The following is a 12,977-nucleotide window of genomic DNA, read 5'->3' as shown; positions in this document are numbered from 1 at the left end:
CGAGTAGATACAAGATACAAGAAAAACTGACTGTCTTTTATCATCACCGTGAACATCAATATCATCATCATCGTCATCATCAATATCAACGTCGTAAGCATCAAATGGCAGCTTTTTCAGCCAAACAACGAAACAGAAATGTTTTCAGAGAACAAAATCATTCTACTGTATTTTTTTTTTAACTACAGTGTATACAGAGAGATGAAATGGAGGTCTTTGGTTTTCATTGAAATATGAAATATTAGTATAACCTTCCTCTGCTGCCCTCATCAGTTCCTTTGGATTAAAGCTGTATTGTTATGAATAGATGGGGAAGTTAAAAAAAAAAAAAAAGCAAAAACAAAAAAAATTAAAGGAAGGGAGTACATCCTTTAAAGAAATGGGGAGGGGGGGAGGGGAAGGAGTGCTTCTCTCAGCCGTCCGTCTCTGACGGTTTTGATATGTTAGACTGGTCCGTCTGTTTGTCTGTCTCTCTGTCCGACTGCCTGTCTTTTAAAGCCCTATTTGGTCTCTTGCAACGCAATTACAAGTTCTGGCGAGGTTAGTTTATCATCCCCATTGCTAACGTTGACAGCATCACTGACAGCTGTAGGCACCCTCAACAGGTTTTATGCTAAAAACAGGTTAAAAAAATTAAATAAAGAAACAAACAAACACCCCCATCTATGGGGTTATGTCTAGAATAACACTATGACAGAACTGACAGAATCACACCGTAACAAATACATCATAGGTTTAAACAGTTAACATCTACCGTGAAGTCGTTTCCCTGTGAGGGTTTTGAAGCTGCGTATGTGATGCCCTGTGTGCTTTTTCATGCAGCTGCTCCAGCTCTAATGTGTCTTCTCATTAATTACACGCAAAAGGTCTGATCGCTTCGTTCACCAAGCTGTGTGTTCACATACATTTGTACACATTAACACAGACTGAATACAGAGACGGACTCTACGACTGAGTTTTGCGTATGTGTGTGTGTGAGTGTGTGTGTGTATCTGTGATACACGTGAAGGTTCCTGTCACAGAAGTTTACTTTGGTATCATTCTGGATCCTACACGACAGAACACAAGAGTACACACACACACACACACACACACACACACGAACACACTGATGAAACACAGCAACTGACCACTTTGGGTTTCCTACAGGCTGCAGGGCGGCAGGTTATGCCCTGACCAGGCATCTGCAGGTTCAGTGATACAGTGACAGTGTTGCTTTGCAGGGTTGAGGAAGAGGAAGGTTGGTCAGGTGATGAAGGAAATTTGTGAACCCTTTTACTCACGCACATGAAGCTAGTCAAACCCTCTCCTGAGCAAAAACTTGCCTGGACATGTTTTTTCTTTTTACATTAAAGCTTTCATCTATTTGGTTTCTCTAATCAAAGAACATGAGGTATATGCAGAAATCTCTCTCTTTCTCTTGATCCCAACTCAAAATCCAAAAACCGAGAGGAGCTACACGGGAGGGAGGGTGTACGTGCCTGTCCAGCTCAGAGGAGCACTGCCAAGACATTAAGTGCCAAACGCTACTGAGTATACCCCACATGGCCAAACATTACTCTAGCTGTACTCCCAACATTCAAACGTTATTCTGTATGCTCTAAATGGCTGAATGTTACTCTGGCTATAGTCCCAACAATCAAACATTACTCTGTACACTCTTAATGATCAAACATTACTCTGGCTATACCCCCAACAATCAAACATTATTCTGTATACTCTAAATGGCCGAACATTACTCTGGCTGTACTCCCAACAGTCAAATGTTACTGTGGATATACTTCCAATGACCAAATGTTACACTGGATATATTCTGAATGGCCAAACATTACTCTAGCTATACTCCAAACGGCCAAATCCTACTCTGGGCCTACTTCAAGTAGCCAAACTTTACTCTGGGCGTACTCCAAACTGCCTAACGTAACTCTGGGTGTAGTTCAACTGGATGCTCAGTTCTCCGGATGCACCTGTGTTATCCTGGGTATAGTCCAAACATTAATCTGGGTATACTCCAAGGTCATTCCAACCAGATTTTGATACTCACAGAGAAGTTCTGGAATGTTTAACTGTGAGCAACCACATCACATGCTTTTAATAACTCGGACCCAACCCAAAACGTAATTCCCGTAACTTGGACAAAAGTGGCCATAACATTTGAACACTCAACATTCTGGCAAAGTTCCCAGAGCATAAAACTGTGAGCTGGTCAGTCAGCCGAAGCTGGTGACAGATACACCACAGAATGCCATCCAGGGCACTTTTCTCTCTGTCTCTCTCTCTCTCTGCTCCTCATCCTCTCGGTCTCTCTCTTCCGTAAGGGAGGACTGTGTTTGTTCAATCAGCAGGTTGACTGGGCTATGGGAAAGATCTCATAGCCATCTAAAGAACAGTCGCAATGCTTGGAATCTAGTTGGGGTTTTTTTTGGTTTTTGAAAAAGGTCAGACCTAAGAAGAGATATCTCTTACACTAATCTCCATGACAACCACGCTTTCTGAAACGTTTTCCCGGTTTTATACAAATGTTAAAAAAGACCAAAATATCGGTAAAATCAAAGCATTATAAATACGCACATATGTGAACAACTAAATGTGAGAGTCGGTAATGTACAAATCATCAACAAACACGCCTCCTCCCACAATAAATACAAAACAAAAACAACAAAAAAAGTATAAAAAAATACCAAGAGACAGTTTAAAGCATTTGGTCTAAAATCAAGTCATCATCATCATCATAATCATTATCATCATCAACAATTCATAAGGACTTCTCACAGCCTTTTTTTACATAAGCAATAAGTAAGCAGTAGAACATAGATATTTTTTCCTACAAAATCTATCGAAGCACTAACAGGTACATTCCCTCTAAAAGTGTAATGTCAACTTGTTTTCAGTTGATTTTGAAGTCCCTCCCACCCACCCCCTACTAGTTTTCTCATTGGTTTCCATGTGTTCTCCTCTATGTATGAGAATGAGAACACTGTAAAAACAAACAAACAAACAAAAAACTGTTCTGTAACACTGAACAGAAGGTGTGTAGGCCAACTGGTTATTTCTGGTTTTGGTATGCATGCTGGAGAATAGCTTTCTTGAACACACATTCATGCACACACATACTCATGTATTACACACACACGCTCTCCCTCTCTCTCTCCCTCTCTCACACACACACATGCATGCACGCTCATACACACACGTGCGTGTACGCGCGCGCACGCACACACACATACTCACACTCTATCTCCCTCTTTGTCCAAAGAGACCTAGCACCAGTACAATTGTGAACTGCTGTCTCCACTTTCTCCACCCATTGTGCATTGGTTTTGGGTTGATATTTGGTTTGTTTGTGTGTCAGAAACATTTCCACTTTTGGTTTTCAGTTTTGGCTTTTTTTTTTCTTTTTTTTTTTACAACATTCTTGGATCAAATAAAATAAAAAAAGAATTTGGAAGCTACATTTCACAGTATTATTTTCTGAACCCCCTGATGAGAGAAATTCCTTAAGCACAATTGAAAAATAAGATATGAATGAGGAATTACATCAAATCCCATCTCGAAACAGAACGCAACAGACAAAGTCAAACGGCATTTGACAGACAGACCAAGAGAGAAGGCAAAAACCCCCCCAAAAATATATATATATACTTTTTTTTTGTTTCTGAAATCCAGTCCAATGAGGTCAATAGCTGTTCCTCTGTCCAGGAAAGATGTGAACGAACGAATTGAGGTCACACAGGACAGATGAAAAGGAGAAGAGGAGAGAAAGTGGGAGCTGGGTTTGTCTGTCAGTGCCGTGCTGAGCGGCTTGGGACAGTCTCTGACAGACAAGTTTTAAACAGCGCCCCCCCCCCCCTCGCCTCCACCTCCAAAAACACCTTCCTCTTCCTCCTCTTTCTCTCTGTCCCCCAGGTGTATTTGGTTTTTGTTATGTTTCGTTCGGTGCAGTCCATTCATTTGGTTTGGTTTATTCTTATTTTTGGTTTGATCCTTGTGTTAAAAAAACAAACAAACAAACAAAAACCAAAAACAAATAAAACAACAATCCACCCCCTCTCCCCCTGTCCCCCCCTGTGTCCCAGTTTTAAGGTTCCCCTCTGCGTTGTGGGTTTAAATTTCCCCTGCGTGTTCCCCAGATCCTCTTTGCCTTTGGTTGTTCAGGCCTGTCGTTTTGTTTCCTCCCCCATTTTTAGCCTTTTTTTTTGGCCCTTTGATGATGTCTTTGGGAGGCACAGGAGAGGGCTTGAGAGGGTGGAGGGCAGGGGGTGGGTTTTTTTCAGGGGGTGTGGCGTTGTTTGTTTGTTTTTGTGTAGGTTAGTGTGGTTTTTGTCTGGGTTTTTTGTCAATGCGGCTGAGGTTTCCTCTGAACACTTGCTGCCCAGTGTGAAACAGCTGGACAATCGCTTTGGTATCCAAGAGAGTGTGAGTCTGACAAATGAATGGAACAACAGACAGGATGAAAATAAGACGACAAAGGCTAGACATATGTGTGTGTGTGTGTGTGTGTGTGTGCTGAGGCATCAGGCAGTATTATGAAGTATCAGAAAAAAAACATTTTTTTTAAAAAAAGGAAATGAAGAACAGATCTAAACATAACCAAATTGTAATAATGATGATGATGATGATGATGATGATGAAGAACACCACGAAAGCAAGTCAGTGATGTCATGAAGGGCAGAGTCCCAGGATACTCCAGGTGCTGATGAAACGTAAATGAAGGAAGCTGACGGCAGAGGTAGATTGAAAAAGAAGGCGTGACACTCATAACAAAAGAATACATATAAAACAAAAATGTGAACCATAAAAATAAAACACAAAACAAATGTTACAAGGAAAACAAAAATGATGAATAGAAATGCTTGTGTCTAAAATGAGGAATGATTTTTTTTTTGTTTTGTTTTGTTTTGTTTTTTTTTTGGTGACGCGTATGCTGTGTACATCCTGTTTCTGGACAGGTCAGTCTCTAGTCTTTATAAGTAAAGCTTTTCACTCCGATTTTTTGGTTTGGGTTTTTGGTATTTTGGTTTTTGGAGATTTTGGCATGTTTGTCTTTTTTGTCTTTGTGTGTCTTTCCATTTTTTTCCATTTTCCTTCTCTTTTTTTGGTTTAAATCCCTCTTTTCCATCTGTAGCTGCTTAACGAAAGTCCTTCTCTTTTTTTCCCTTTCTCTTCTTGCCACCCGTTTTTCACACAGTCTTGTTTTTGGTTCTTATCCCTGCCCTCAGCTTCATCCACGTGTAGAAGACAAGTCCTTATCTTCCTCAGAGAAAAAAAGAGTACATTCTCCTTCACTGCCCACAAAGACGCTCCACCATGCCCGCTCTCCACACTGAATAGATAGATCTTTTTTTTGGTTTAAACATCCCCCGTTCTCCTGTTCTCTCCTCCTCCCCACTCTCCAACGCTCACCCCTCCCTCACTTAGTCAGTGTAATTTTTGGCTTTGAAAGACTTGGTTTTAGAGAGAGAGTGAGAGAGCGCAAAAGAGTGATGGAGGGAGTGAGAGATGGCTTTGGTTGAAAAGGCGAGGTTTTTTTTTTTTTGTTTGCTTGTTACATATGCTCCGCAGACTCCTCCTCTCCAGGTTGTGATTGGCTGCTATGGGTGTCACTCAGCCATGGCTCCGCCCAGGGGTGGTGGTGAGGCTTCACTGAAAGAGCAGAAAGAGGCAGGGCTTGAGCAGGGAGAGGCGGAGCATGAATCTGGGCTCACTCCACTGGCGCCAGGAGGTGGGGAAGCCCTGGTAGTGCTGACCAATCCCATGCCGGCTCCTGTTGCCATTGGCAACAGGGTAGGGCGGCTGAGGAAGAGAGAGGGGCGAAGTCCGCCCCCTGGCCCGCCAGTTCCACCCAAGAGCATTTGGCCGCCGCCTTCAAGAGTGGAAATGGGCATCTGGCCACCACTGGCAGCCAAGGCTACAAAAAAGAGAAGAGAGGGATGAGAGAGGAGAAGTGTGTAGTAATACAAGGAATGTAGGATGAGTGTCAGTGAGAAAGGAACAGTAGAGAACCTGAGATGAAAAGCCAAAGGGAAACACAGAAGAATGGAAAACAAGAAAAGCTTTGTTTCTTTAACACACTCCCACGTACACACACATGGGCACAAACACGCTTCTCTTATATGTATGTTGAAAAAAAACACGGATGTGATGGAATGATATGAAATGTATTTTGTTTAAATAAATAAGTGGTTGTGTTTTCATATCCTCTAGGAAGTGTCCACTTTCCTTAGGTCAACATTAACTATGCTATGCTCTCTCCTTTTCCCTTGTTCAATCACTGATGTTACAGAGGGATTATGACTGAACACTGACATAACACAGGAGCTATGGCTGAACACTGATGTTACAGAAGGATTATGACTGAACACTGACATAACACAGGAGCTATGGCTGAACACTGATGTTACAGAAGGATTACGACTGCACACCAATGTTACAGAGGGATTATGACTGAACACTGATGTTACAGAGGGATTATGACTGAACACTGATGTTACAGAAGGCTTAAGACTGAACACTGACATAACACAGGAGCTATGGCTGAACACTAATGTTACAGAGGGATTATGACTGAACACTGATGTTACAGAGGGATTATGACTGAACACTGATGTTACAGAGGGGTTATGACTAAAGGCTGATGTTACAAACAGGGGTTACTACTGAACATTGATTTTACAGAGGGGGTTATGACTGAACATTGATGTTACAGAGGGTGTTATGACTGAACACTGATGTGACAGAGGAGTTTATGATTGAACACTGATGGTTACAAATATGGTCTATATGTTCTTCTTCTTCTTGGCCCTCCATTTTCCTTCTAGACCTCATGGTTCCCTTTTCCTCCTCTTTCTCTTCGTTCAATCCCTTCTTATCTCTCTCACTCTTTCTCTCACACACCTTGCATTGTTGCCAGGGGGTTGCTGCCGATGAGGGCCTGGTTCATCCCTGTGCTTACACCCATCAATGTGTTCCTACAACGTGTGTGATGGTCCCATTCACACACACACACACACACACACACACACACACACACACACACACACACAAATGCCCGCGCATGCACACACACATACACATGCATACACATGCACGCGCACACACAGACGCAGGCATACACATACACACCCACACACGCACGCACACACGCACACAGAGCATCCACACATGCAGAGAGAAAGCAAGAAACTAAACAAAGAGACATTTGGAGACATTTCCTAGTGTCCTAACTCTGAGCGAGAAGGGTAAAACACAAAGCTCTTTTGTCCCGTGTCAGCATCTGTGTGTGTGTGTGTGTGTGTGTGTGTGTGTGCGTGTGTCACTAATCCAGTTCTTTCAAACATGATTCGGTCAAAACCAGTTTAGTGTAGAGCTAGTGAGATTTTAACTCCGTCAGGGATGGGCATCTCTCAGCTGTACTGCTGCTCCTTTCAGCTCCTCAGGAATTTGTCTGAGAATTTTGAGGAGTGGTTTCAGTGACTTCTGAGGAATTCCTGGAACGCTGTGAGTCTGTGATGGTAAGGGTCTAGCAGCCATTCCTCTTGGAATGTGGCATTAGGTGACAAAACAGGATGCAGTATTTATGTCACATTATGTTCCGAGGCCTTATGTTAAAGTCTTCAGAATGTACGAATATGACATTTGGCACAAACAGCTTACAGTACAGTCGTGGCGCTCAAAAGCGTCTCTGTGACAGAAAGATGGATTATGCTTCATTAAGCTAAAAACAGGTGCCTCCGTGAACACGTAATTAGGGTTTCAAGTCAAAAACGTCTCAAAAATCTCAAAATGAGGTCAGAGGGTGTGAAAAAGGGTGTATTAGGGAGAGAGAGAAGGAGGGAAAATCTGTTCTTACCCTGTGTTGAGGTTAGGGCTGCTCAGACTGGGTGGGGCGGGGCTAGCTGTACTGAGAGGAGGTGGGGTCACTGGTGGGGGGGCGGAGCTCATTCCTGCATGGCCACTAGGATTCATAGGGCAGGCTGCAGATGGAGTGGGACTCGCAGCTGAAAAGAGAGAGACATAGATACAGATGGACAGACAGACAGATAGAGATAGAGATGTTTAATTGTAACTACCTGCATGATGTGGAGGTACTGAAACGTCTAAAAGGAATACCGACCTGTGCCATTGTTAGTGTCACATTCAGTTTAGTTATTTTGCTAAGTGGCTTTTCACAATTGGTACTGTCACAAAGCAGCTCCAGAGAATTCTTCCAAACTCCTCTGCACCCGCCCACCCCTTTGCCCACAATGGGAAAAAGCCTTGGGAGTGCCCAAGACTCAAAAGGGGTAACCCATTCTCCTCTGTCTAGCATTGGTTGTTAGAGTATAAGGTTAGAATAGTCTATCACAGAGAACAAATGGACAAAAGGTAGCTCTAGTAGAAATGAGCTGGTTCTTAACGCATTATGTAAGTGCAGAGACAATGGAGGAAAGAGTTTGCCAAAGGGATATTTTTGTGAGAGGGATGAAGCAGGGAAGGAAGTCACTACAAGTTTCACATTTTGGCATATGCTATCATGACTGTTGTTATAATAACTGTTATGTGTCACTGCCACACTGTAATAATATTTCAGCCATATCTGCTAATCAAACCGCCTGACAGAGTTCTAGCAATCAGAATTACCCAGGATGAAAAAGCCCGATCCATAGTCTCCCATCTGGGCTGTAATCTAGCTTCTCTGGGGAGAAACAGAAACATCCCAGAGGACCAGTGGAGGATTCTGAGTAAGGCGTTGTTAGCGTAACAGACTTACCTGTTGTGCTGAGGCCGCTGGCGGCTTGGCTTAGTCCCTGACCAGGCATCTGAGGGGACACAGGGAAGAGCAGGAGAGACAGATGAACAGACGGAGAACAAGTGAGGGGAAGGAGAGATGCATTCTAAAACAGTCTCTACATGTCAGGAGTGATGGTCAAGCAGGGATGGGATGTGGGAACGTTGATGTCATTAGCAGTCAAGGTTACAGGGGGTAAACATTTTGGGTGGACAAAATGCAACAACATGCAGATGACAGCAAAAATGACCATGAGCAAAAGATTGGCAGTCACTCATCTGGGCAAGTGTATACCTGTTATGGTGACAATCTTCAGACTGTCTTCTCTCAAGTTTGAGCTTGAACATCTCAGTCAAGTCAGCTTAACGTTACAAAGCCAGTTTAACTGGTCTTAGTTGAACGAAAGGCCAGATCTTAAATCTTAAATCTCTCAGCAGAGCTCAAAGGTTCAGTGGTGCTAAACCGTAAACTCATCATAATCTTGACACCATAACAAATGGTAACATCACTGTGCTCAGATTGTCATGTAGGGGGAGGGAGTGGCGTGAGGGAGGTGACAGAGGTAGGTGGTGGTATGGGGTGGGTCATACCATGTGTGGGCTGTAGCAGGGGGGTTTGTGCGTCGCAGGGGGGGGCTGGCTGGGCAGGGGAGGGGTGGCGCTGGAGGGGTTGATGCGTTTCTCTTTCTGCCGGCGATTGCAGAACCACACCCTGATCACCTCCTTTTCCATGTTGAGCTGTTCGGCCATCAGCAGGATCTCCTCGGACGTGGGCTTCTGGTTCTGAAAGGGAGACAGCAGTGTTGAGACCCATTATACATCTGATAGGAACTGAATCAAGTGTGAAACTGAAATGAATTACGTATTAAACACCACACTGTTGAGGCCCACTAAAAATCTGATAGGAACCAAATGAAGCATGAAACCAAACCTAATTAATGGACAGAAGTTCAGGTTGAAAACCATGAAACTGGTCAAAAAAGGATGAGGGCAGGGAAGAGTTAATGAGGGTAGTGTTGAGGGCTGTGCCAAAAGGCTGTCCCATGAATGCTGATAGGAGTAAAGACATAATTAATATTAAACTATGCACATGGGGAATGGAGTGCCCATCAGGGATGCCATGGGTAAGGCTTTGATGAGGGTAGATCAGAGTAAAGAGTTGAGCAGGTGTAAGAACTGATGAGGATGAATGAAGATAAAGGTTGATTGAGGTATGGACCGATTAATGGTAGACCATAGTACTGGTGGATCACGATGAAAACTGGGAAGGGTAAAGGTGGATATGGGTTAGTGCTGATCAGGGCAAAGTTCAGTAATGGGTAAGGGATGTTCCAGGTATAGAGGGATAAGACGTCATTAGGATTAGGGCTGAAGAAGGTCACGTCCTGTCAGGGATGATAAGGTTAGGGAACGATCTGGGTAAATGGGTGTATGAGCTGACCCTGGTAAAGGTCGATTCAGACAAGGACTGATCCAGGTAGAAGTAGGTAATGGTTAATGTGGTTAAGGTAAGGTTTGTTGTTTATGGTTTATTAGGGTTGGGTGATGGGGTAAACCACCAGTGTGTTACAAGGTCATGAAGGTTGGGTAAGACAGGATGAGGTGTGTGTGTGTGATAAAAGTCGGTCTCTATGGTAAAGGCAGACAGATGCCTCTTACTGTCATGAAATGACGCTCCAAAGCCACACGGACGTTGGTCTCGATGCTGGTGCGTTTCTTCCTACGTCGCCCCGGTAACCCTTCGAAGCCAAGCACTGGAGAAGACAGAGAGCTGGGGCTGGGCAGCATGCTGTCTATTGCCATAGTTTCTGCCAAAGGTAAATATAAACAAAAATTACACATTCTATACACTGTATACACACATATATACAGCTGTGCCAACATTTTAGTTCTCTATATACATCTAAAGAATTAGAAAAGACTAAGAAGGCAGACTTAACTTTTTTGTCTCTTAGGACATGCCGCACCCATTTGTAATATTTTATAAGAAAATACACACACACACCCACACACCCACACACACACATACTCTTGACTGACCTGCATCGTTAAGCCATTTCTCCAGCAGTGGTTTGAGTTTGCACATGTTCTTGAAGCTCAGGTTCAGAGCCTCGAAGCGAGAGATGGTGGTCTGACTAAAGTCATTTCCATAAAGCTTCCCCATTGCCATGCCGACATCACCCTGTCACACAACATGAGTACAACAAAGTTTAGTCACTATATGTGTTCATACGTGCATGCATGCGTGCGTGCGTGTGTGTGTTTGTATGTGTGTGTGTGTGTGTGTGTGTGTGTGTTTGTATGTGTGTGTGGGGGTGTTGCTGTGTGTCTCCATGTGTCTCTGTATTCAAGCATACTTGTATGAATGTGTTTGTATGAAGTTTGTGTGTACCTGTGTGAAGCCCAGTTTGATCCTCCTCTGTTTGAAGGTGCGGGCAAACTGCTCTAGTTCCTCCAGGTCACTGGGCTCCTCAGCGTGGGGGGTCACAGGGGTCATTGAAGCAGTGGACGGGGCAGGGGTAACAGCACTCTCCACGCTCTTCTCCCTCTGCAACGACCACAACCCGTCGTCATGCCAACGCTACATCACATGAAACAAACATCACACTCTCACCTCCTCACAGCAGTATTCTCAACGACTAGAAAGCAGGAGAGTCATAACAGTACCAGCTCAATAAACAGTACTACACCCTGCTGCTCTAATGTTTCAATGCTACAGTCTGTAGAAAGTTTCAGGCTTTGGGTTTAACTTTATGACCTTTGTGTTGGTGCTCAGCATTCTAACAACATTTGTGTTCAAGCACATTTGTTTGGATTAACACATCCACTGCTGTAGTTGAATGTAGTAGCTAAAACTAATTGTGCTTTCAAACAATCACAGAGATTAATGTGGAGTACAATGAAACTCTAAAGCTAAAACTCTAAATGCTCTGGGCAATTAATGCAGATGGTTAAAACTCTACAGCTAAAGCTAAAGGTACTCTACACTAAAGGTACATGTACACTATCATGATATAAACACTAGTTGAACTGCATCTCATTCGTTATCATTAACACCGCCATTAACACACCCAAGAGACGTTAAGAAAGCCGTAACGCCACCAAAACTTGAATGGAAAAAATAAGCTCATCTTGCCACTGTTATTATGCTAGAAGTTATTTGTCTAATTAAAGACTAGCCGGCTATGTATTGTGGCAGTTAAGTACAGATGCAGTTTCACATTGCGTTGTCAAGTATCAGCCTTACATGTGCAACGACGGGAACCAAAAGTGACATACACTTAAATTTCCCCATAAGTTAGGAGCCCCCACCCTCTTTTTTGAAAACCAAAATATAGTCACCCTACATTTGGCACATGGGAAAAGTGGGTTTTGGTTGTTTTTTTTCAACGTTTGGTAGTTCACCCAGTACATAATTTATAACTGCTCTTTCCTGAAATGTAGAACACAAAATGACTGACACTTTTCAACCTCTGGATCCAGATCATGTTCAAACAAACATGACATGACTACATAGGCCGTCCTGGTGTTGTACTGATTGGGCCTTATGCTAATAAAAGCCTGTGGTTTTCCTGATCACTGTACCTGAGTTTGGAGCCCCAGTCGGGGTGGGCTGGTCAGGAGACCTCCTTGGTTTTGCTGAGGTAGAGGAATTAAATTTGGTGTCGGTAGCAGACCTGAGGAACAAAACAATATAAATAAATAAACAAATAAATAAAGGAAGCGCATAAAAAATGTATGAACACAAACTCAGGAAGTTCAGTGTAAACATAACCATACCACAACATCCATACAAAAGTACACAGCTACCCACATCCATATAAAACTACACAGCTACGCACATTTCTATAAAACTATACAGCTACACACATCAATATATAACTACACAACCACACACATCCATATAAAACCATGTATACACCTCAAACTGCACTGCATACACACACACACACACACACACACACACACAGCCTAGCTCTGTGATGACATTGTGTGATGTAGCATAGCGGCATGCTAACAGTCCCTGGCAGGTGATGGATAAAGTGAGGCCAGAGGCCAGAGCTGCTCACCCTGCTGTCCCTGCTGGGCCTGGGGCTGCGGTAGGAGGAAGTGGGCAGGGGACTGCAGGGGATGCCCAGGCATAAGAACCAACTGCTGCAGCTGCAACAACTGCTGGATGTCCTACATGCGCGCGCACACACACACACACA

General features: G+C 43.5%; 1 protein-coding gene across 1 annotated transcript in view; it reads right to left on the bottom strand.

Moving 5' to 3' along the window:
- Positions 1-5,600: 5,600 nt before the first annotated feature.
- Positions 5,601-12,977, bottom strand: part of pou2f2a (POU class 2 homeobox 2a) — a 41,834-nt gene continuing 34,457 nt past the window's right edge. Inside the window, exons 4-13 of the mRNA XM_030792100.1 lie at positions 12,837-12,948; positions 12,352-12,443; positions 11,159-11,314; positions 10,807-10,948; positions 10,426-10,574; positions 9,358-9,549; positions 8,750-8,798; positions 7,850-7,997; positions 6,895-6,968; positions 5,601-5,908 (exon numbers count right to left, since the gene is read on the bottom strand). Of these exons, the coding sequence (XP_030647960.1) occupies positions 5,601-5,908; positions 6,895-6,968; positions 7,850-7,997; positions 8,750-8,798; positions 9,358-9,549; positions 10,426-10,574; positions 10,807-10,948; positions 11,159-11,314; positions 12,352-12,443; positions 12,837-12,948 (1,422 nt within the window). The remainder of the gene's footprint in view (positions 5,909-6,894; positions 6,969-7,849; positions 7,998-8,749; positions 8,799-9,357; positions 9,550-10,425; positions 10,575-10,806; positions 10,949-11,158; positions 11,315-12,351; positions 12,444-12,836; positions 12,949-12,977) is intronic.

Source organism: Chanos chanos, chromosome 1 (assembly GCF_902362185.1).
Source record: "Chanos chanos chromosome 1, fChaCha1.1, whole genome shotgun sequence".
Lineage (NCBI taxonomy): Eukaryota > Metazoa > Chordata > Actinopteri > Gonorynchiformes > Chanidae > Chanos > Chanos chanos.
This window is presented reverse-complemented; position numbering and strand designations above follow the sequence as displayed.